The 24,975-nt window shown below is 37.3% G+C and overlaps 1 protein-coding gene across 2 annotated transcripts in view; it reads left to right on the top strand.

Moving 5' to 3' along the window:
- prkd3 (protein kinase D3) overlaps positions 1 to 23,211 on the top strand; it is a 45,731-nt gene extending 22,520 nt beyond the window's left edge. For both annotated transcript variants that reach the window (XM_044143369.1, XM_044143368.1), the window contains exons 4-20: positions 1,262 to 1,400; positions 6,807 to 6,938; positions 7,249 to 7,406; positions 8,783 to 8,978; positions 9,058 to 9,135; positions 9,402 to 9,585; positions 10,869 to 10,992; positions 11,159 to 11,236; positions 15,156 to 15,432; positions 16,704 to 16,756; positions 17,172 to 17,244; positions 17,344 to 17,450; positions 17,582 to 17,743; positions 19,030 to 19,128; positions 19,812 to 20,079; positions 21,171 to 21,256; positions 21,366 to 23,211. In XM_044143369.1, coding sequence (XP_043999304.1) covers positions 1,262 to 1,400; positions 6,807 to 6,938; positions 7,249 to 7,406; positions 8,783 to 8,978; positions 9,058 to 9,135; positions 9,402 to 9,585; positions 10,869 to 10,992; positions 11,159 to 11,236; positions 15,156 to 15,432; positions 16,704 to 16,756; positions 17,172 to 17,244; positions 17,344 to 17,450; positions 17,582 to 17,743; positions 19,030 to 19,128; positions 19,812 to 20,079; positions 21,171 to 21,256; positions 21,366 to 21,539 — 2,388 coding nt within the window. In that variant the 3' untranslated portion in view covers positions 21,540 to 23,211. The remainder of the gene's footprint in view (positions 1 to 1,261; positions 1,401 to 6,806; positions 6,939 to 7,248; positions 7,407 to 8,782; positions 8,979 to 9,057; positions 9,136 to 9,401; positions 9,586 to 10,868; positions 10,993 to 11,158; positions 11,237 to 15,155; positions 15,433 to 16,703; positions 16,757 to 17,171; positions 17,245 to 17,343; positions 17,451 to 17,581; positions 17,744 to 19,029; positions 19,129 to 19,811; positions 20,080 to 21,170; positions 21,257 to 21,365) is intronic.
- The last annotated feature ends 1,764 nt before the right edge of the window (positions 23,212 to 24,975 follow it).

Below are 24,975 nucleotides of genomic sequence, written 5' to 3'. Positions count from 1 at the left end.
GCAGTGACAGGAAAGCTGATGAGAGTGGATGTGATGATGGATGGAGCTTCATACAGTGCAATACTGGAAGAAAACTTACTAAATGCAGCAAAGACCATGGACTAGAATAAAGGTTGACCTTTTAGAAAGGACTTTGAACCTAAACACAAATCCGAAGTAGTTCACATCAAAGCATATTCCTGTGGTATATTGGCCTAGTCAAAGTTAAGGCTTAAATCCAGTTAAGAATTTTGGAGAGAATTCCAATTCAGAGGAGCTTTCCATCCAATATGTTTGAGCTTTTTCTGCCATAGCTGCAGCAAAAGGCGATTATATAACAGATGAGTGTTAACTTTATGTTCATGCCACACTTTTACAAATTAGTTTTTGAAAAAAAAAAAACAAAAAAAAAACATACAAACAAAATATAAAGAATAATTTCATTTGCACTTTTAATTTATGTCACTTAAAACTCGAATATAATAGACTGAAGTTTCTAGATATAACACTACAAAATCTAAAAAGATTTTACTGACATGGTTACTTTTGCATTGTGCTGTATATGTGTATATACAATAGGGATGCCAAAATTACTCACTAGGAGGTTATGAGGTGCCGTAAGGGCAGGAAGTGACTCCGCATTGAGAGGAGTTGCACTTCCTGTGCTTTGACTCTCTGCTACAACAGATTTCTTCTTAGGTCTGTTTTGGTCCTAATCTTACATCTTTTAGCAACTCCTTTTCACAATTATGTGGTTTCATGTTAGCTTTGGCAAGAAGACTAGCATTAAAGATGTCTGCTAGTTGAAGGTTATAGCAGTATGGTCACCTTGATGATTGTTCTTTAGCAAATTAAATTAAAGAACTGCACAAAGAAAAATCAAATATCCAGCTTTTATGACCTGATTTCTGTCCTGAAAATAGGATCCCTTTGAGTTACATTTCTTCATACGTTGTAGTGTAAATTCCTTTGAAATGAGGAAAGGAGGCCTGAGCAGGGGCACATTTCCTGAGTCATCGGGTTCAGAATACTCCTATACCTCTACAAATGGTGATGTAAGACTCTGGAAATGGCATAATATGATTCTTTTTCATAGTTGGACAATTTTGGGAGTTTCACTACAGCACAAGATTGTGCAAAAGAATCAGAAAACCCAAACAGATCTGCACCATTAAAGTTTTCCAGAAAGTCTAACATTAAAAAGTTTTAATGCTACTTGCACATAAAAGTAAATGTTATGGATATGTTTCTCTTTCATCATTTACTGATCTTATTTCTTCAGTTCCCAGAGTGTGGCTTCTTCGGCATGTATGACAAGATCCTGCTGTTCCGCCATGACTTAAATGATGAAAACATCCTGCAGAGGCTGACCTCAGTAGAAGACATCCATGAAGGGGACCTCATTGAGGTGGTGCTGTCTGGTATGTATGCATGCAAACTATTCATGAGGACATGAAAGTTTTGTTATTTTCTCTTCTTAATAGCACCTCATTGTTTTTACACATTTTACTATTCCTTGGTAAAGTATTTATGGCCATTGAAGTTTTTTTCCCCCCATTTTGTCAGGTTGCAACCACAAACTTGCTTACTTAGGTAGTACATAATTATGAAGTATAAGAAAAAGGCATACTTCTTTTGAAAAATCTGAAATATGTAGTGTATTGTTGTATCCCAACATAAAATGCAGTGCACACAACTGGCTTTCAGAAGCTACCAAGTTAGTAGAGCCCACTTACTAACTTGTGGGCTCTACAAGTGTATCTGCATTAATACCAACATTAATGCAGATGCATTAATGTTGGTATTAATGCATCTGCTGTAGGAAAGACTCAGAGGTTTCTTAGAGAACAATAATGAACAAAAAACATCATGGAGACCAAGGATCATAGCAGAAATAGTAAAAAATCTAAGGCACAATTTGAACCACCATACTTTCCTATCTACTTAGTCTGAATGAGCTTCAGGCATTTTGTAAAGAATAATGGCTAAAACTGTACGTCTCCAGATGTACAAAAGGCTTGATTTGATTTACTGTTGCAAATTTGGAAAATTGTGTTGTTTTCCTTCACAGCTTAGCACTAAGGTCAATAAAATACACTGAAGCTTGTGGGTGTGAAGTCAAAACATGCGGAAAATTCAAGAAGGTGTGAATACTTTTACAGCTATTATCTTAGCTGCATTAGGTAAAGTTGAGAAAAGCTGAGATGAAGGACGAACCTACAAATGTAAAGAGACACAGAGTTGATGACATCATTCAAAGCTTCAGTCTGACAGTTTGGGCTCCAGTTTATATACAGTTTATAATACTTGAAAACTGGCAAAGTTTTAGTTCAGTCTATTCTTCTCCAAACAAACTTGACGTCATGCTTCTACAGACTTCCAATTCAGGAGGAAAGCTGACACAAAATTCACAGAGATGTTTAATCCAACTGTTTTAAAATCCAAACAGTTACTGGAAATGAATAGACTTGAAGGAGCTTCAATTCTCTGCCATAAATGCTCACACCCCTTCCAGAAAACACAATTTACTTTAAGGTCAACATGTAGAACTGAGTTCAACACTTTCCATACTTATTAAAATTAGCTGCTTTAATAAAATAACTTGACATGAGGTATACAAGCTTCCTGGAATCACTGTAGCCAATGCATGTCCGTCTGTCTTCCTGTGCTCACCTTTGTAGCAACTTCACAGGTGTGAACCTTTTTTCTTTCTCATTTCCTGGAATGAATGAATCAACTTCCTTTGCGAGTGCTGAGACTTTAAAAAAATGCCTCAGAATATCCATTCTGCTTTAATCTGTTCTGCAGCTCCATCTGTCTCTACTGGGAAGCACCTGATACCACCTGTGCTGCATATCCCACTGTCTCTCCTGGGCTGAGGGGTTTGTTTGCAGGGATTTAGGCAGCGGATGACTGTATAGGTTTAGAATCCCAGGATTCCTCAGGCATCAGGACTAAGGAATGTAGACTTAAGACTGGAGAACTTCCTCTTTTTCTTTCTCTATGTCTGTGTTTGTCTTTTTGTTTCAGTCTGTAGCTGACTGCCTGCTTTCATTCCCTCTCATCTAATCTACCCTCCTTAAACTCATCTGCAGGTGTAAACTCTGAAAGTTGAGCTCAGTGATTCCTGAGCTGCCTGATTAAAACTCCTGTGGAAGATCTGACTTTTTCTACTCACCAAAATCATATTTTTTTAAAACATTTAATGCAGTTCGTGACACTGAAACAAAAGAAAACTCTGGTTTCCCAGGCCGTTCATTTGATATAGAAAAAATATGAACCTTCTCTGCCCCACAATTTGTCTCCTGTCATCTTCCGTTCATTTTCCCTCTACTGGTATGTTGTTGGAGTCTGCGGCTGTGGGAGAGGGACGATCTGAATATCTTCCTCTCTGCAGGAGAGAGGCAGAGGTTGCTTTTTCTTGGCCGGCAGCTCAAAGAGAAAAGCGCTTGTTTTTCCTGCAGTAAGTGATTGTAGTAGACCCTTGGAGTGTAAACAGGCTCTGATGTGCAGGGCGGCCCCTGGACACAGCGGACACTGTGCAGAGCCCTCTTGGCCCTTGAGGTTTTGGCCTAGCTGTTTGTCCCTTTGTTCTGTTTTTTAGTGTCTTTTAAAGCTACCAGCTGAACTTTTCTGTTAAATCAAACCAATACACTTTAGATTTAGTTTATCACCAACAGAATAACTAGTCCTTGTGAGTTTTTCTATCTATTTTGTTATTTTGTTGTGAATTGTTATTTTGTTATTCCAAAAAATAGCTCATGTAAGTGCTGCTCAAGAGTACTTGTTTACTAGAACTGTGCTTCTGGCGGAGAACCAAATTACTGCTACAGGAAAACTGTTTATTCACTGTCATCTTTGACCATGCTTACTTGCCTGTACATTCATAGCAGTTTCTATTGGGGAGATCATAGCTTTAAGAGATTTTAGCCAATAAACATTTCTCATTGTTTATGGTCTGTGATGCAGACTGAAGCAAACACAACTGCAGTAGATTGTTCATCAGTCAGTGACTCTAAATAAAAATGCAGTGGCTACTGTTCCTATAAGATTATTAAAGATCTGTGGATTATTACTAGTTTCTAAATAATTTTATTTTAATTTGGTTTCAGAATTTAACTGATATATTATAGTCCTAGATTACAGTCCATGTTTTCCTTATTCTGACAGTTATGCATTACTTGGAGATTGTAGACTGTCACATAAAACTCAAACAATTGCCATTTTGTGGTTGAGATGGAGCAAGGTGTGAAAAAATTGAAAGCTTTAAGAGTACTTTAGCTCTAAACACCTTAAAATGTCTGCAATTTGACCTGGAAGTATGTAATGTAAGTAACACATATGGGATGTAAAGATATTGAGGGGTTTTAATGAGTCCCACTACGGTCAGTGGAGTTGTTTTCTGACTTAAACACATAAAATATTGATTCCATATCAGTGTTGAAATCTGACAAAAGATCCCACATTACCAGCTGGTTAACTTCATTCTGATTCCTCTTGTGATGCCATCAACCCAAACACACACAAAGCGCAATTAACTGTTATTATCACAGGTCATATATTATATTCACTTGTGGGTTGTTTTTTTTTTTTACCATGAGTTCTGTTATTCATAAACACCACACACTTGCTTTCATCAGACAGAAAGTGTTTTTTGTTGTTTTTTTTCTTACTGGATGACTCATCAAATAGATACTGCATTCATTTCTTGTGAGAAATACCCTAAAAGCAACAGTCATGTTTATGTTTTTGTTGCTAATTAGCAGGAAGTGTTGGACAACTCGGTGACTGCTAAGAAATGCCCTGTTGTGAACGCTGCTATGTTCTCCTGTTGACATGTGACCAGCTGGAGTTCTTTCTCTTGTGCTTTGTATGTATTTCATAAAGTGATTTAGAATTATGACATTAAAATATAAAGAACTAAACAAAGTTTGCATTTTAATGTGTTCAACATATCATCATAGAAACTAATGTGAAGGAGTTTTTCATCCAGAAAGAGATGTGAGACTACAACACAGTGCAACGTCGCTTTTGTCACCACACTAGCTTTCACTACTTAACCTCAGTGTAAAGATTACCTGCCTCTTATTGGATGCTGTAGCTGCTTTAATGATTATATGGGAACAGCACTGAGAGAAAACGGAAGTGTCAGACAAGCACAGAAAAATGGGTTTTGAACTTCTCCTCTTCAAATGTTTGATTATCCACCCCCATATTCAATCAAAGCTCATTCCCAGCAATGAACAAAGTATCTACTTTGAAAATAATGAGAGATTCGGGAAAGAAAAGACAAAAGGGCAACATATTTGAAACTATGCTAGATTAGATTTTATCCTCTCATATAAACTGATAAAGATAATTTGTTGATGCTGCAGATGTGATGCCCTCTACTGCAGCAGTGATGATATAGCAGCAATCATTTCAGAGCATCTTCCTGCTTAGTCTACAGATGTTGTGCTCTTCCGTCACAAGTTGATTCAACTTCCTCAAATTTTTGTTCAGTTTCTCTTCCATGTTTTTGCCAAGTGCAGCACAGGACTCTTCTTCACCTGAAAGCTATTTGAATATTAGATGGAATAATGAAACTGAATTTAACTCTATATCCCTTCTTCAGAGTAGACATTTAGAAAATGCTAGATGATGTGTGTTATTGTCAAAGTTATATGCATGGCAAACCACACTGAGCAATGTTTAGCTTTAAAAATTTCTTTGATTCTACTTTTTTGGTTTAAATTCTTTTGACTTTTCAACATTGATGTTATGCATGTTTTTAATAGCAATTACATTTAAACAAGATTGCAAACTAAGTTTCAGTCAGTCAGTTGATGAAGTTTGTTTGTATAGCACAATTCAACAGCAAAGCAGTTCAAAGTGCTTTACATCATAAAAACAAACATACAAACTCACAGAACACCAACCATTTAAAGCACTAATCATTTCATCCCTACTCTGAATATTGCTTCACTTACCCAACTATCTGGACAGGTCTTCACAAAACAGCTGCATCAGCACTAATATTAAATTACTCTGATTACTATTTAGGAGACTTTGAAAGACATTGTGGTGCACTTGATTTCATTTAGAGTTTTCAGAGTTAAATAGGGATGGGTACAAGTGCACATCACACTTTTCAAATTTATTTAGAACTGTGTGAAAACCTCTGCTTATTACTGTTAAAAGCATCTGTTAGGTCTATGATGGTACATTTAATTTGAAGTGAAAATAGCATTATGCTGACTTTGGGCTGGAAAAAAATGCAAAAAGTTAGATTTCTTTGGCAGAATATAAGAATATATCAAACTTTTGGCTCCGTTAAGGCTCCCTTTTTCAAATGGAGCCTTATTACCTGAAGTGTTTTGAAGTGCAGTACATCATGATGGCAGAGTTAAAGACAGACTTTTATTTCCCATTATTTTTATATAGAGTTTCTGCAGAATGGTTTTAGCTTCCAGTTGAGGCAAAAGAATAAAAAAGCCAGAATTATTCTACACTTTGAAATCTAACCATACTTATTTCTTAGTCTAAAATGTGTAGATAATAACATCTTTTCTAGCCTCTAGTAAAATAAGGTGTTTTTTTAAAGTGTATTATTTTTTTCTAAAGCATCTATTTTTAAACTGGTATTCCTCACACTGTCACATCAATGCATTCTATTTAGTTGAGTAATGGTGTGCTGTTACAAACCACTAATCTGCCTTGCCCTGTTTTTGATTCCTTTTGATCTGTCCTCATTACACATTTTCTGCCATTTTCTTTGCCGTTATCTACATTTGTTCTACTTTTTTTATTTGACACCACATCATTTACATTCTTTTCCTTGTTTCCAGCTCAAGCCACAGTTGAGGACTTCCAGATCCGACCTCATGCCCTCTACGTGCACTCCTACAAGGCCCCCACCTTCTGCGACTACTGCGGGGAGATGCTGTGGGGTCTCGTCCGCCAGGGGCTCAAATGTGAAGGTTGGAAGCACACACGCAAATCTGGAGGAATTTGTTATGACTTGATTTTGTAAAAATCTTTCTTTTTTAATTCTTAGTAATGTAGTCAAGTTTAACCCAGTTGGGGTTAACAGTTGTCATTTTTTTATTCAGATTTTAATGAAATTGTTTAATTTTGATCACATTAAATTATAATTGCAATGTTATCTTATTATTATTCCTTTTTTTTTTTTTTTTTAGTTTATTTGTCATCAGTTTTCAAACTTTTGGTTTTTATCATGTAGGTTTTTTAAGTTTTAAACTGGGTTTTGTTTTCTGTTCTTTTTTCCAGGATGTGGGCTGAACTATCACAAGCGTTGTGCGTTTAAGATCCCTAATAACTGCACCGGTGTGAGGAAAAGGCGGTTGTCCAACGTTTCACTGCCAGGACCATCTCTATCTGTGCCAAGAGCATTACCTGCTGAAAATACCGTGGTTGTTCCTGATGAGGTGAGCTCTGATTGACGGAAATCGTTCTAGCTTTAAATTATGCATAGTTACTCTTTTGTTACCCAGAATGAGGTGTTTTTTGTATTTTTATAGCTCGACAGGAACAGAAAGCCAGATGAGTTTTCACTTGTGGTAAATGTTTACAAACTTCAGATTTGGCCCCTTTTCAGGGCCACTTTGTAGAATGCCACTGATGCAGAAAATTTAATTTAGCTGCACTGACTCAGTGTGAAGCTTCTCAGTGAGGTCTTATGAAACAAATTTCACTTAGAGCCACAGAGGAATCTTTCCTACTGTGCATCCACGCCAAAGGTCGTAAGGAAATGTAATTATGGTAATGATATTAAAAGTCTATTGAAGTCCAGGATTTTGCAACTACTAATGTTTCGGTAAAGAAATGGAATGTGTGTTCCTCCCTATTCTGCCAGGAGTTTCCAGACTGTTTGATTTATGCAAATAAAATGGGGACTCTTATGCTCTTATGTGGTAAAATACGGCAAAGTTAATAACCTTTTTGTGGGCTTGGAAAGTCATTCAAATACTCTTTGAGATCTTTTATTTTTACTTTTTAGAGACATATTTAGAAGTCAAAAAGGCTGCACTAAACTTTTTAGTGTTTTGTCAGGTCCCCGGCTACTCAAAACTAGTTTTAAATTCAGTTCAGTCAAGTGAATATAAATTCATTTTAACAGGTTTAGCCCCTAAGGTAGGGGTCTGCAACTTGCAGCTCCAGAACTACGGTGGTTCCAAATACCTTTGGCCAAAAAATGATAAATAAAACGCTAGTGTTTTTAAATATAATTATAAGAACAAATTAAATGTTTTAAAACCTAAAAAAAAGAAATTAAATAACAGGAATGGATTGTAAAGTTTGCAGATCTCTGGTCTAAACATTCTGGACTAAATTTATAGCTCCAAAACAAACTACTTCTCATTCACTTATTTTGTTTTGTCTAAAATGACGTTTAAGAATGAGTCATGACATATTTTACAAATCAGCATGTTGGTTAGCATCTTTTTCGCTCTCTCCTGTTAAGTTTGCTCACAAAAAAGTATTTTATAAAGACTGAATTCCCAAAAGGCTGTTCTTATTCACAGGTTTTGATAGTTTTCTTATCAGTAAATATAACTGAGGCCTGAATGACAATTGCCCATTTAGGCTACAAATGTAATTCTGGTTGCTTTTAAACTTCTTATTACCATCCAGCCAACATAGACATGAGTTCTTATCGGTGTGCTGTTTTGCCATCCAAGCTGTAATAGTGATTAGCTACAAGATACTAAAAGTTGAAGTTATCACGCTTTGTTCCTGTCAGTGATTTTAACTCCCATCCCCTCCCAAGCGTTTGACTGTTTCTCCGTTCATCCAACCTCAGCAACAGCGGTCGCATCAGGAGGCGGGGAAGCGCATCCTGTCCTGGAGCGGCAGGCCTATCTGGATGGATAAGATGGAGAAGACGCGGGTTAAGGTGCCGCACACCTTCGCCATCCACACTTACACTCGGCCAACCATCTGCCAGTACTGCAAACGGCTACTCAAGGGTCTCTTTCGCCAGGGAATGCAGTGTAAAGGTAACGTTGTGTATGAACATGTTGAACTTACAATTATCAGAAAATATTTATACACCTCATTCTAATTATTGCACTCCAGACTGCAGATTTAACTGCCATAAGCGGTGTGCATCAAAGGTACCAAGAGACTGTTTAGGGGAAGTGGACTTCAATGGTGGTAAGCATTACCTTAAGCTTTCAACTCTTCACTTTTCTGACTTGTTTACTTGGAAAATAGACAAGACACTGTTAAGTAATTGATACAGAAATGTCTACTTCGTTATTTCTTCAATCATATTCTCCTATGAGTGACGAGAGTGGTGGAGTTGTTAAAATAAATCTGTTTTTCTGGATGTTTTGCTCATATTATTGAAGAAGGTCTGCTACACAATTCTATTCTGTATTATTCAATATGTAAAACAAAAACTGGATTTAAATATTTAGAGCCAGCCAGCCCCGGGCCCGATTCTGATACCACCATGGATATGATGGAGGTGGACAGTAGTGATATGGACGGTGGACGAAGTCTGGACGACCCAGATGAACCATCCACTCCAGACGGGATGTTCAGCATGGACTCTCCCTTCACTGACAGAGAGAAGGATGAAGAGCCTATCAAGACTATAAGGTAGGATAAAAATACAACCACTTTGACGGATGGTTTTCTTCAGGCTGATGACATAAACATCTCTGTAGGTGGCAGTGTTTACTTTGTTGTATCGCTGCATCTTATCTTTGTCTAGCTGTTTCAGATTGTATGTTTTACAAAAGTATTCATTCATTTTAAATTTTTTCACATTTTGCGACGTTTCCCCTTACAAGCTTCAGGGTTTTTTGGGGGGATTTTATGTCACAGTAGAAAAAAATAATGTGTTCTTTTACAAATAAAAATTGAGAAACCATGGCCTTCAGTTATGTTCTCTTCCCTTCTGTCAATATCGGAGTTTGAATCAAATTTTTAAGTCCTTTGGAATATTTCTTGAACAGCACATCTAGAGACAGAATAGCTCAATCTCAGACATATTGAATGAAAAGATTCAGAGGACATGTGTGTTCAAGCCTTGCTGCAGATCTCCGGCAGTGTTCAGGTTGGGACTTTATCTAGGCCATTCTAACCCAACAATATCTTTGTTTTAAACCACTTTGTTGTATGTTTAGGGTTTGTTGTCTTGCTAAAAAAAGCACTCCCACAACATTATGCAGCCACTGTCTGTTTTGTGATGTGTTTAATGTTGTGTGCAGTGTTGTCTGTTATCTCTCACATATAGTGTTTTGTTTGTTGTTATATTTTCTCTCATATGACCAGAGCACCTTTTTGCACAATGCTTTGCTGTTCCCACTATATAAGCACAAATTTTGTGACTAATAGTTGCCGTGTGAACAGATGAGAATCTTGGCTGTTTCTCTGATTAATGGTTAGTTTTTATAACCAAACCTGGCCTTAAACTTCTTCAGGACTTCGCCGTGATCTGTCTGTTGTGTTCCTCCTTCTCAATGAGCCTGTTTGTTTACTTGTGATCTCCAACAAACTTCTGAGATGTTCATGGAACAGCTGGATTTATTCTAAAATTAAATTAGACACAGATGAACTCTATTTATTACCGTAATTAGGTACCCGTTTTGGGTTATCACAGTAAAGGGGTGCTAAATACAGTTCTTCAAACAATGCCTGAAAGCCACATATCCTTGTCCTCTCACAATTATGGACTACCTTGTGTAGATCTGTTACAGAACAAAAAAAAAATCTATACTTAAGTTTGCTTGTGCAACATGTCGAACAGTATACTAATTGAAGTGAGAGAAAGTTTTGGTGAAACACAGTGCTATTATGACAATTTTAAAATGTGTATACTTAAAGAAATTATTTAAATAAACTTGAGGTTTATAAGAATTATGGTTTTGTTTGTGTAGTCCTTCAACCAGCAGCAACATCCCACTCATGCGGGTGGTCCAGTCTATCAAGCACACCAAGAGACGGAGCTCCACTGTGGTAAAGGAGGGCTGGATGGTTCATTATACAAGCAGGGATAACCTGGTAAGAGTAACATCATTGAAATAGAGTAGCTAAATGTTATCACCTCCATGCTGCATAAAAGTTTCCAAAGCTGCTTAGTTTACCTCTGAAATAATAATCACACATTTTTGTAATATTTTTAAAAATTGTATATTAAGCACCTTGTGTTTCTGTTCTTCTTTTACAGCGGAAGAGACATTACTGGAGACTGGACAGCAAGAGTTTGAGTCTTTTCCAGAATGACACCGGAGCTAAGTTTTATAAAGTAAGCTCCAAAGCACGTCTTACTGGAAAAACACACAACTTGTCCTCCACTTAAAACATTCGCCAAAAATTATTAACTTCTCTGAAAATATTTCAGAGAAGTTAATTCAGTGAAATGAACTACATGTATGAAGACCTTCTGGCTTCAAATAAAGCACAATTTAAGTATGACACATTACATTATCATATTCATACTAGTGAGGTATGTAAATCATAGCCAGTGGGAGTGGTGTGACTAAGCTTTACAGCCGTTCATGTTGCAACTGTAAATAAGCTGTAGGATCTGTGTAGCCCACTGAAATTTCCCCTGACAACCCTTTCTGTTCCTTGCCTGTTTAAGGGTCACATATTCAACAGTTGTCATTTGTTAGCTGTTGTTTCTCACTTAGCAGGTGGGAGTTTTTAGGACATTTTAAACTTCAGAGGATTTGGACTTGCAGACTTTGCGATTTCCCCATTTTGCATTTCCAAACTGACTTTAAAGAGAGTGCTGACTTTGAGTGAGTGACTGTAATTTGATGTGCAGAGATTGTGTGACACTTCCCTCTCAGTGGCAAGCGCAGTAGTTAGTCATTACTCGGCCACAGGGGCTTAATAATGCAGTAATTACACACCAAACACTGAGGGAAGGGAACTGCAGCCTAGACGGTAAAGACTTCCCCATGTGTCTTTGTGTTTGCTAAGAGATGTGTGCTTCTGAGACACAGACGCCCCTTTGAGTTGTGGTCAGAAGGATGTTGCAGTAGGATGCCGCGTAGGGTGCACAGTTTCCAGTTTGAATGTGTGTCAAGCAGGTGGTTCCACACATTGCTGTTATGCAGAGTGCAGTTTTTTTTTCACTTTTTTTAGTTTAGTGTTTGAAAAAGAAGAAATAAAAACAAGGAAAAAAATCCTGCTCCCTTCTTTCCTCATTATTCTGTCACACCCTTCATCTTCTGCCACTAAAGCCCCAGAGAGGAAACCTCAGCAGGGACAGACTCCTCAGGGTGTGTTTACTGCTGACTTTATGTGGTTCTTTATTATCAACTTGGCATCCAACTACATTTGAAATCCTCAGCAGGCAAATTGAAGGGTTGCAGCAAATCTCTTTTTTTTCTCCCTACAAATGTTAGTCTTTGTTCTACATCAGCAGATTGTTCAGTTCAGTCTAGTTTTATTCTACTCATTTTATTTCACTATAGATTTATCAATATTTTATCCACAATTTTATATATATGTATATATATATATATATATATAAAACATGACTACTTTATGTACATAAACTTCTATACAGGAACTCCAATATTGAAGCATTAACAATATAATTTTCAGTTGTCTAAAATTATTTCTACAACTGTCAACTATCAACATTGTTATAAAATCATATGTTACCAAAAATAAAAAATAAAAAAATATTTGCAATTTAAAAGTATCTATTCCTTGAATTTTACTATTTCAGCAACCACATTACAAAAAATTTAAAATTAAAAGTCTAGACTCTGGTTTGGCCATGCCTGTGAGATCTTGGCCATGTGCTTTGGGTTGTCATTCTGCTGAAAAATGTCCCGTCGCCCCAGAGTCTCTGGATCAGGCTTTCATCCAGGATGCCTCCGTAAATCGCTGTACTCATATTTCCCTCTATCCTGTCTAACCTGCCAGTTTTTGCTGTTACAAAACATCCCCATAGCATGATGCTGCCACCACCATGCCTCAGTCTAGGGATAGTATCGGTCTGGTCTGGTTTTCTTCCAAGAATGACACCTGGTATTAACACCAAAGAGTTCAATCTTTACCAATCATGTCCAATCAACTGAATTTTCCACAGATGGACTCTACTGACGTTGCAGAAACATCTTCAGGGATGATTAGTGAAAAGAGCTCAATTTTGAGCTTCATCCAAAGGCTGTGGATTCTTTCTTATTTTTATATTTTTAATTAAAACTTTCACCAACTGGAAGCCAAAAATGTTTCTATACTGTCATAATGTACTGTAAAAATAGAAAGCTGAAACGTTTGAGCGAATGGAGATTAATTCAATACACTTTGAAATAGAGGTAAGCCAATTTTTGTGGAAGCAATGACATAGATCTAGAATCTGTTTCAAATTGAAATCCGTCTATTAACACTTCCTGTTTGTTTTCCTCATTAAAAACATGCATGGGTCCATAGCATTATTTTTAATCTACCACAAAAAGGCATACAAATGCTTTATTTCAGTTTAAAATAATTAGAATCCAGTTTAATGACAGTAGTAATTGTCTAGGCTGAAATTTTAACAATTAAAATGTTCTAAAATAAAATTTTCCAGGGTGATTTTATAATTAAATTACGGACAAATATAATGTAGATACACCACGTTGAAAGTGCAAATTGTAAATATGTGTATTTTCTCAGTAGTTTTTTTCACTTTGCTTGTTAAGAAGTGCTCACTTGCACCCCATGAAACATTGCTCATGTAACTTATACATAGCTAACATCCTCACGTCCACCTTCATTAATTTATGTAATATTTTGGGTTACTACATGCTTTACAAAACAGAGTTACATTTCCCTCTTCAACTTTACAATGTAATCCTCCTCGAAATGAGAGTTAGATCTATTAATTCTGTTCAGCACTCTCTAAATACTTATCATGTTATCTCTAGTGTCCTTCAGTCTTGTATGTAATCTTTTATATTTACTTATTATGCTGTTATATATAATCTAAGATAAATTCATTCATTTTCAGTGGAAAATGCCATTCTGATCAGTAACCAGAAAAAAGACTTTGTTTCATTTTAAGTTTCTCCTGCCTGTTGCTCATCAGTGTGTGGCCAACATCCTCCTCTCTCTGCTTTCCTTTCTGCCTCGGATCTGATTAGTGGTGGTCGTGTGGTGGCATGGCAGCCATTTTCACCATTTGGAAGCCATAACGGCTCCGTGTTTGAAGATGAGACCCCTGTACTTGTGGCTTCCTCTGAAGAAACTCTTACGGGGGACTAGGGGGCTTTTCTCTGTCTTTGTGCTGTCACTCTGAAACACTGGACCCCAGTGCTCCCCTCCCGACTCACACTGCTACCCCAGTTGTGGTGAGGGACAACGGTAGTTGCCTTGTCCTTCATCTCAGTGGCTCGCGGTAGCGCCGGCAGCTCATGCTCGAATGGGGCCCCTCTGGCCGGCCCCTGCCTTGTAATCAGGCAACCAGAGCACTGAAGCTGCCGCAGGGGCTGCTCACGTGACCCGGTCCCCGCTAACCACAAGCACTTCATCTGATACTCTGTGGTGAGCCATGCGGAGGGGACAACGTGCGTCGCTGTGATCCCTCATTGGCTGGAAATTCTGTATATTTCTCCGCGTTTGGCCCTCCCTTGTTCTCTTTGATTCGACAGCGAGTTTAAAGGGGAAGGGGGAACTTTTAGTTGCGCCGAAACTGTCCTTTCAGTTTGTGCTCATAAGAGAGAGAAGAGGAAAGTAGAGGTTTTGAGCTTGGACCAAAACTGTGTGAAGACTTGTGGAGTGTGTGAGTTTGTCTAACTCTATTGTTTTTCAGCTTTATCAGCTTGCATTGTTTTTGTTATACTTATCTTAAAATATAGCCATGTGATTTATTTGGAAGGTAAGATTAAGACTGATGAATTAAAATGAGCTGTTTTTTTCCAAAGTATTTTATCTCTATTAATGCCTTAATTTGCCTATAATTAAGTACATTTTTAATTAGATTGTGTTCACCTGAATCTGTTTAGATGTGTTTCTTGCTTATGACTTTATTTTTTTATTTACTTATTTTTTCTTTTGTTGTTTTCTGTGTTTAATGTGGAACATTTTCCAAAATAAAGTGATTGATGATGATGATGATGAGGATGAGGATGATGATGATGATGATGATGATGATGACAACTTTATGTTTGCAAAAAAAATCATAAAAGTATGTTTCACCTACTTTCAAACTTTTCCTGCAGGAGATCCCTCTGTCTGAGATTCTCCAGGTGGAACCGTTCAGAGACTACAGTAATCTGGCGCAGGGCAGCAACCCGCACTGCTTTGAGATCATCACAGCCACCATGGTCTACTATGTGGGGGAGAACAACAGCAGCCACTATCACAGCCCTGCACTGGCTGCTTCTGGAGTGGGTGTGGAGGTGGCCCAGGGCTGGGAGAAGGCCATCAGACAGGCCCTGATGCCCGTCACACCCCAGCCGAGTGTGGCCAGTGCAGCCTGTCAGGGAAGAGATCACAGTAAGGAAAATCTATTCAACCTCTTCTGTTTGCATGTTGATCCTTGCATCGCTCCCCATTTTAGAGTTTTCAGTTTCAGCAGCTTGCAGGATTTTGTTGGGGCCATATTGTTGGGGCTGTCCGTGTCAAATTATGTGTTACTCACATAATGTGTATTGAAACTTTGAGGTTTACCAAAATGAAATCTATTCATATTCACATTTAGGGGTGAGGGATGCCCTGCTGTGTGTATTTGGTATTCAAGAGGAAGCAGGACTGTGAAGTCATTGTTTGGAGATAAAAGGGGTGACCAGTAGAGTCACGAGATTGAGTTTTTAATTGAATTAAAACTATTGGTGCCCCGGAGAGGCTGTAGTTTCATTTTATTTTCCCTTTTCCTTTATTTATACAAACAGATCTCATTTAGACATTCAATCTCATTTTCAGAGTTTATACACATATAAAGGTACCATAGTTAAAGTAATGGGAAATTAGGTATTTGTTGAAAAATAACACTAAACCAGTGAAAAATTCTAGTCAGGTTTGCATCCTGCCATGGATCTCAGTGCTACACGATATTATCACTGTGGTCAACACAAGGTAGGAAGGTGGCTACAGCCAACAAGACTATATGAAAACATGTTTTATTCCTATTCCTTATTTTTGTAGACTAAAGAACATAAAAATGCAAGAGATTTTGTTTTGTCTGAGACCAGGATCCAGGTTTTTTTCTCCTGATTTGTTGGACTCTGTCATTATGGACCTTTGCACTTTATTGTCTTTCATAGTGGATTATTTCTGGGACTGAATTAATTTCAGAAATATAAATTGAGAGCTTCTATTAAGAACAATTTAATTAATTTGTGAAAACATTTATTTATTTTTTTGAGTCCTGTGGCATTTTGTGTTTATTTCATCGAATGAAAATAAATGGTTGCCTTAGTTTCCTACTGGGCAAATTCTTAATTTGTGTTTAGTCTTGCCCATGTGGCAGTCCTAATTCTTAATTTGAAATGCATTGCATTCTTGAGGTATTTAGTCACACACATCTCTCCAGATTGATTTATTTTGCCAATTTCTTGTGTAATAAAATGCTTCATCATGTGGGCCTCACTGCATGCAGCTGTGAAAAGATAGAAGGATGCTCACTGGAGGAGAAAACAGGGAAAAACTAAATTGTGAGGAATGCATCACAAAATATTTAATGATTCACTTGTTGCTTAATGCAAGAAGAAAATTTTGATTTTAGTGCCCCTGGGTGGAAAAAAAAATCATGTGTTTCCCTCTTTCAGAAGAGCTGTCCATCAGCATATCTGTGTCCAACTGCCAGATCCAGGAGAATGTGGTAAGTACAGCTTCTTTAATTTCTTTTCTACCAGAAGCAATTGTGCAATTTCCCAGCACAGCTTGCAAAATCATGCATATGTGTGCTATTAAAGTAGCTGTTGTGGTTAAAGCAGAAATTGTATCTAACTGCTGCTTTTATTAAAATATTTAGTGGAAGCTTTTTTTCTTCTCTACATAAATGAGGAAGCTTTGTTTTCCTTTTTTTCCTCATCCTTTTGGGTCATGGGGTTTTCGATTTAGTTCCACTTCTGCACGGAGTGAAAGTTAAATATTTGGCAATAACCAGAAACATTTGGGAAAAGCAACAACGTTGCCAAACCATAGATGATGTAATTGTTGGTGATTCCAGTTTCAGTACTGAGAGTAAAATGTGAAATGCAGCCATTAAGTAACTGGAAGTGATATCTGTGCAGGATATTGCCTCAATATATCAAATATTCTCTGACGAGGTGCTGGGATCAGGCCAGTTTGGCATCGTGTATGGAGGTATGTTGTTTTTGCCTTAAAATATCCTTGTCACATTTGGTGTGGTTTAAATTAGCATGGCAATAAATTGTAATGTGTGTGGTTACTCTTATGTTTCAGGGAAGCACAGAAAGAGTGGCAGAGACGTAGCCATCAAGGTTATAGACAAGATGAGATTTCCTACCAAGCAGGAGAGCCAGTTAAGGAATGAGGTGGCCATATTACAGGTAATGAATGATTGAATGAATAATAACATAAACCATTAATGTGGACCATTTGTGCAGAGATTTGCCTGTACAAATCCCTGATTTTGATACAAGGATTTTTAACTAGAATTTTTTTTTCTCTTTTTCTTTAGAATCTGCATCATCCAGGTATCGTTAACCTGGAGTGCATGTTTGAGACCCCAGAGCGAGTGTTTGTTGTCATGGAGAAGCTGCACGGAGACATGTTGGAGATGATCCTCTCCAGCGAGAAGAGCAAACTACCAGAACGAATCACCAAATTCCTTGTCACACAGGTTCGTGCTGCTTAAACGGGGATCTCTCTTAACTTTTTGTTTTCCTCACTGTCTCACTAATAGTTTCACCGCCTTGGTTTTGTTTATGTATCTATTAGCTAATAATTTGCAATAAACTGCTTAAAGGAGCAGCTAAATGTTGACTATATTTAAAGCACACACCCTAATCGTTTTTGTATGTTGCAAATACAAACCTTAATGTTTTTATTAGGATTTTATGTTATAGACAAGACAAATAAGACATATTTGAGAAGTGAAAGAAAATAGACACATGTGTACAGCACTCATCCATGAAACATGATGGCATGTATATAGTGATGATCACTTATACTGTCTGTCCAATTTTACTGAGCTTGAATTATTTTGCCAAAACAAACTGACAAATATTTCAGTCTTTACATGTGCAAACTGGGATAGTTACCCTAAATGACTTGAAGCTGTAACTGAAGATAATTCTAGAAAATATTGATTCAGTGGGCCTGAATACAAATGCGTATCACAGTTTTCAGATTTTTGTGTCAGATTTTTCTTTCATGATTCTGAATCTTTGTTTGCTCTCACAGAAAATCAAATATAAATGCAGTTTGTGTTTTTACAAAATCAAAAGGTTTCAGGGAAATTTAATGTAATGTTCTATATCATGTATGTTTCAATTCTTCTAACACGCGTTTGCATGTTTTTATATCAATTTCCTTCATGTCCTTCTTGAACTTTCTCCCCTGTGTCTGGGTGTGATGACCCTCTGCTGCTGTTTATTCTTGCTGCAGTGGCCTGATTGGGGGGGATATGTTTATATGGCACTGGTCCACACGACATCGCCGCCTCCTGCCTGGCTGCCGATTACAGCCTGCAGTGTGCTCGTGGCTTTGTGGCCTAATAAGAGGAGCTGTGGGCCCCAGGGTCTGCTTAGATTTTGGGTCCCAAACAGCAGCAAGGGCCATTAACCACGGCCCCATTAGCTGCAGCGGGGCCTGGCTCAGATGTGGCCAGGAGTTTTGTTCAAGCCAGGGTCGGGATTGGGGGACCCAGTGGATTGTGGTTTTGGTACAGATCCACAGGCTGGAATTTGTGCAGCGTGAGCTTATGCAAGGATCTGGTGAATATAGATGAACTGTGCAATGTGGAAATATTTAAGGGCATCTGTGTGCCTATGACTCAGATTTTATTCCACAATAATACAGTCAGTTTTATCAGTATTTAAACTATAAAATTGTAGTTTACATGGTTAGTGACTCATGTTTATGTTGAGTATGTGTGTGTTCTAACTGAACTTTTGCTTTCAACAGATCCTGGTGGCCTTGAGGCATCTGCATTTCAAAAACATTGTTCACTGTGACTTGAAGCCTGAAAATGTATTACTGGCCTCCGCAGAGCCTTTTCCACAGGTAACAATGATAAAAATATTTAGCATTTTTTATCCTCTTTGGGCTTATGGTGGCATGTTTGCTTTACTTGTAGAGTAAAACAGAGGTCTTTTCTTCCCCTTTTCACTGAATTTCAGAAGAGGAATGTTTTTTTTGGTTTGTGGCCTTTTAAATATAATCTATAAATCTTTTAGGCATCAAATAATCAAATTTTAAATTAGATTCTCAAACTGGAAAGAGTTCATCACAAAGACACAATTTGTTCCCATTGCTTTAGATGAAAATACCAAAAATAGTGTTTACAGATAATAGATTTTTAACAAGTACAAGAACACTTTCAAATAGCTATTTTCTTAGAAAAGAAGCATTAAAGTTGACAGATGATGCATAAGTTAGGTCCTATATAAGAATATTATGTACTACTACATGGGTTGTGCTGCAAACAAAAAAAAATGCAGCCAACTACTAACCCCCTCAGAAAAAAGCTCTTAAAACACCTTCAGAAAGGTTGAATATGTGGAAAAGTGCTTATTACCTCCTGTTATGCACAGTAGAGGATCTGTGATAAAATGAGCCGTTTCATTTTTCCCACAGACCCTAGGAAAGTATTTAGAGTACATGTCACCATAAACTCTAAAATACACTCAAATCAGATAAAAATGTGTCAGCATATCTGTGCTTGACGGTGCATGTTGTTTTTTTAGGTAAAGCTGTGTGATTTCGGCTTTGCACGCATCATTGGTGAGAAGTCGTTCCGGCGGTCAGTCGTTGGCACCCCTGCTTACCTGGCTCCAGAGGTGCTGCGGAGCAAAGGCTACAACAGATCCTTAGACATGTGGTCAGTGGGAGTCATCGTCTACGTCAGCTTAAGCGGGACCTTCCCTTTTAACGAGGACGAAGACATTAACGATCAGATCCAGAACGCCGCCTTCATGTACCCCCCGACACCCTGGAAGGACATCTCTGCTGAGGGTAGGAAGACAAAGAGCAGTCTTGTCCTTTCGCTCTCTCCCTTCCTGTTGGAATTTACCAAAGCTTAATTTATTCTGGTCTTCACCTCTGCAAATAGTTGCCAGCCTGGTTGCACCTGTATTCTAGTGTCAAACTGAAATTCAGATGAACTATCCCTCTCCACCTACATGTCTGGGTCAGCTCAACGTCTTAAAGCTCGACTTTCAATGTCTGAGGTTGAGATGAATCACTTTCATTTTTTCTCAACTGTCCAAGCTGTAACTCCTCCCACATACAGTTCACAACTCAAGACGATGCTAATGTCAGGTTCTTACTTTTATCTCTACGTGTCCCTGTAAAGGTCACAAAACCTTGTAAACTATGTGTGAAAATGTTTGTTTAGCATCAGATATTACATCATTCTAATGTATGTGCAGTATAAAAGTACCTACCGCACTACAACCACAAGCTTAAAAGTTTTTTGACGACATTTATCACAAAGCATTTTATAATTGTGAAAATGAAAGGAAAGGATTCATACTAAAAAGTATGGAAAGTTAAAAATTGACTATGACACTTTTTTTCTTTACATATTTTTATATTATCTTAAAGGTAATGTCTATGTTTTATGAAAATGAAAGTAATGAACAATTGAAATGAGCAAAACCAGGATAGGCAATTGTTTTTTATTCAAATGCCCTTTAAGTCATAAAAAATGCTGGAAAATCTTATCAGATTGAGTCATAAAAATTATGAGATTTTTAAATGAAAATATTTTAAGAGCCCTGGACATCACTTGGTTTCTTCCATCTACATCTGTAACAAATCAAGTCTATTTGCTTGATTTGTAAACACCTGGCTCCATAATTTGTGCATTCAAGAAATTGGATATTTCTTAAATGCAGATGTACCAGATGTTTTTTAGGGGTTTTAAATTAATACCAGAAATTTTGTTCTCAATTGGAATTTTGATTCCCAAGTATCCTTTTGTTTCCACTCAACATAAAATCCTAATCAAATACACTTCTGTTTGTGGTTCCACTGTGGAAATATTCAGGTGTGAATTCTTTTGCGATATGTCCAAGTCTGATCAATGTGTGTTTCTGCCACAGCCACAGACCTGATCAACAATCTTCTCCAAGTCAAAATGAGGAAGAGGTACAGTGTGGACAAGTGTCTGAGCCATCCCTGGTTACAGGTGACACAATTTCCTTTTTTTCTTTCATCTAAACAACCATGTCACAAAGTAGCCTGACTGATGGGTTATAGTACATCAACAGAGCTTTAAATCTGAGCGTGTTTTCCAGGATTACCAAACATGGCTGGACCTCAGGGACTTCGAAACGCGGCGAGGTGAGCGCTACATTACCCACGAGAGTGACGACGCACGCTGGGAGGAGTACGCAGACGAGCAGAACCTCCCGTACCCAAAGCACTTCATCATGGCTCCCAACCTGGATGACATGGATGAGGACCCCTAGTGGTGAATGAGCTTTACTGCATTGTGTATCCACACGAAGGAAAGAAGACTTTTTGGAAGCATAATAAAAGCTTTTGGAGTGGCAGGTTTTCCCTCCAGAACTGTTTGTTGTGGAAACAGAGCAAAGCTGACAGAGTGGATGGCTTCACATCAGGAGCTTTTAGATTGGGAAAAACCCAAGTTACTTTGCAGCACAATGAGGAGGCGAAGATGCGTATCACAGAAGCGCATTAAATGACTGTCAGTAAAGAGGACTGTCCTCTCTTCTTTATTGTAAAATTTGTTAAACTTTCCCTGGATTTGCCTGATTTTGGTTGCTTTCTTTAAAACAAACTCAAGCCCAAAATTCTACATGATATGTAATAGGTTTAACGGATATTCATTACGGACAGCGGTCTTGATGGAAGACAGGAAATGACCAAAAGCAGTCTTACATCAGGAGTAAAAGGCACCTTTCACAAGGGAGTAACAGTCTGAGAATGAGCTCTCTCCAGAGCTATTTGTCCTTCGGCATGAACTGGAACCATGACCTGCATACATACGTTTGTTCTGTCATGTATTTTACTAATTGTTGTAGGTTATTGCACTATTCAACTATGAAGAATAGCAACTGAATAGGAACACTATTCGCTGCTAGAGAAAGCAAACATTTTTATTTTTATTTTATTTTATTTTTTTACATTTCCAGTGTGTGCAAAGTGTCAAAGCAATCAGCGGAAAATCTTTGCAGCTCACATGGAATTAGCTGCAGGTATTATCAGTGTTTTCAGGTCTAACAGTGGCAGCTAATAGTGTGAAAGCGTGATCATCCTTCCCCTGCAGAAAAAAAAGGTCTGAAAATTGGTTACAAATGTCGTTCCAAACTGTTTTATTTATTCGACATTGTGAATTTCTTTGTGCAAAACGGAAACCGCAAAGATGAGTTTAAGACAAACTCCCATGTTTCTGCATCCTCTTTCTCTCCTTTTAGAACTTTTTAGTATTTTTGCGAATTCTGGAAAAGACTTTTTGCTGCTCAGCAGGCATCTGTAGATATTTGAATAAAGTTTCCAGAGGCGTCATTTATTATCTTCTCTGGAGTATTTCTACAATGGGTTTTGCAAAATTTAAAAAAAATTCACACAATAAAAATAAAACTGGGTATAATCAGAGCTAAATTCAGGAATTTATACCCTGGTTTTGTACTTTGTACTCTGAGTGTTTTGGGAGAATGTTCCAGTTTCTCTTTGTCATTTTTCCTTTTTTTTTTTTTTGTGTTGCCACTGGATTGGCAGGTGTCTGTGTTTTGTATATTTCAGTACTTACCTGATGAAATAAAACAATAAAATCACTTTGTTCTTAATTAAAGCAAATCAAACCATGCATATTCAGTGAACAACTGGAGTTTGAACTATGTGTCTTAGAGTCATTATGTTGTGGTTTCTGACAGTAGAGCCCATTTTCAGGAGCTGGATGCGATTGCTGCGCCACAGCGAGCAGTCAGCAGAGCCAGCAGCTGCTCGCCACAGAGGAGTAATGACGGCAAAAGAGATCTGATAGGAGAAGAAGGGGGTTTGAAGAAGTCTTTGAAATCATTCGTTATTAAAAAAAAATATGTGTTTGGTTCCAATAAGTGTTGTTTAAAATGCCTTGTTTGCCAACTGTAATTTTGAATGAACCCATTGTTTAGGGATGCAATTTCTGATCCTTCTAAACAGAACTGCAATTAACATTTTTTAAATCAGATCAGAAACTTTTTATTTCCCATTATTGTAGAATTGTAAAAAAAAAATATTTTTTTTTCTTCTTTCATAAAAGTTTATTTTTTCTTTATTCTAAAATTAAATGTTAAAATAACCTTTTCTTGATTTAATTATGGAACAAAGTTTTTCTATGGTAAGTAATTATCGGAAACTGAAACACTGTGTTTTTGATTATTTATTTATTCCTATGCTTTAACCATAAAAATGAAATGTAAGAAGGAAGAGTTTTATGGTACTAAAGCCTCATAGCATAACAGACCTTACAGTTGCACTGCTCAACACCTGGGACAGAAATGTTTTTCACAACTCTTTGGATGTGTTTCAACAGAAATATAACTCGCAATATGGCAGCAACATTGATGTACAAGCTAGGCGCTAATGTGGCATCAAGTCTTCTATGTAGCTTCTCTGATCAACCAAAAAGAGAAAGGGATGATGACAAAACACTAAAGAGTCATTAATTCAACAGGGATTGTTAAAAGTAAGTGTGGGCCCAGTCAATTATTTCTTCATAGGATTTAAAAACACTGAATACTTAAATCCTTTTGACACTTCTTCATCAGTGTTACATATTTGCAGATTTTTATTTCATATTTTGGGACTAACATGTGAAAATAGGTTGATAGTTAGGAGAGGTAGACGAGATGGATGTCTTTTCTGGATAAACAGAGGTGTAGAGGTTCATCATGCTTTTGAGTAGAAGTAGTGAATTAACATTATATATAATCTACTTCTGTGAGCTTAAATCAAAGCCAAAACCAAACAATTTGCATCTAGAAAGCATATAAACTTTCCAGCATAGCATGACACAACATCAAGTCAGATTCTGTCAATAAATTTGCAATTGATTACTGCAGTTATTGTTTTTAGTTTTTGACACAAAGTAACTGTACAAAGTTAGCTGTTTACAAATTTAAACTATTTATGGTTGAAAAATACAAACATTGTTAATAAGCTGCATAAAAAAAACAATTTGCAGTTTTTACAATGAATTTGGTGTGAATTATAACAGTACCAGTCCTGTTTGAATTCAATTTAATTTTGGGGTAGCGTCTTAACTTCCAAATGACCCCGTCCCACCCAATAATCAACATTCTTTCCAGACCGCAGCTTTATAAAGAGGTGCTTTACTATGAGGATGTTTACACACACCAGCCCAGACGGCAAGCAAATTCATATAACTGTGATTACAAAATTTTCATTTGAAACGTTTGTCTCTTTTGATGTTTGTATTATAACATATGTTGATTTTGTTTTAGTTTTTTCAAATTTCTAGTAAGAATCTTGTATTCAGGGGCCATGTTTGCACAGAACACACGTTCCAGTGTTTTACAGTATGTTTCAGGAAGGACACAGTTCTGTTTGCTACCAGAAGGTGTCACTCTATGTTGTTTTTTTTTCAATGCATTTGTAGTAGAAACATTATAAAAACAGAGACTATTTGGTCCTATTGAATATTTCAGAATGTTTCCTATGCATAAATTTAAATAGCATAAAATAAGTCTTCTTTTAATTCACCAAATAATACATCTTCCAACATCAGATATATATAAAGACTAAAAGATGAGAATAGAAGGATCAGGAAGTGACCTTTATTCTGTCCCCTCATCTTAAGGTCTGGGTATATTTGTTGAGCAGCTTTGCTTGGTAGACTCTCGGCAGGTTTCACGTCAGGACACACAGAACTCTTAGGGA

The sequence above is a fragment of the Gambusia affinis genome, linkage group LG16 (genome assembly GCF_019740435.1).
Source record: "Gambusia affinis linkage group LG16, SWU_Gaff_1.0, whole genome shotgun sequence".
Taxonomy (NCBI): Eukaryota; Metazoa; Chordata; class Actinopteri; order Cyprinodontiformes; family Poeciliidae; genus Gambusia; species Gambusia affinis.
Note: the sequence above shows the minus strand (reverse complement) of the source record. Positions and strands in the feature narration are given on the sequence as shown.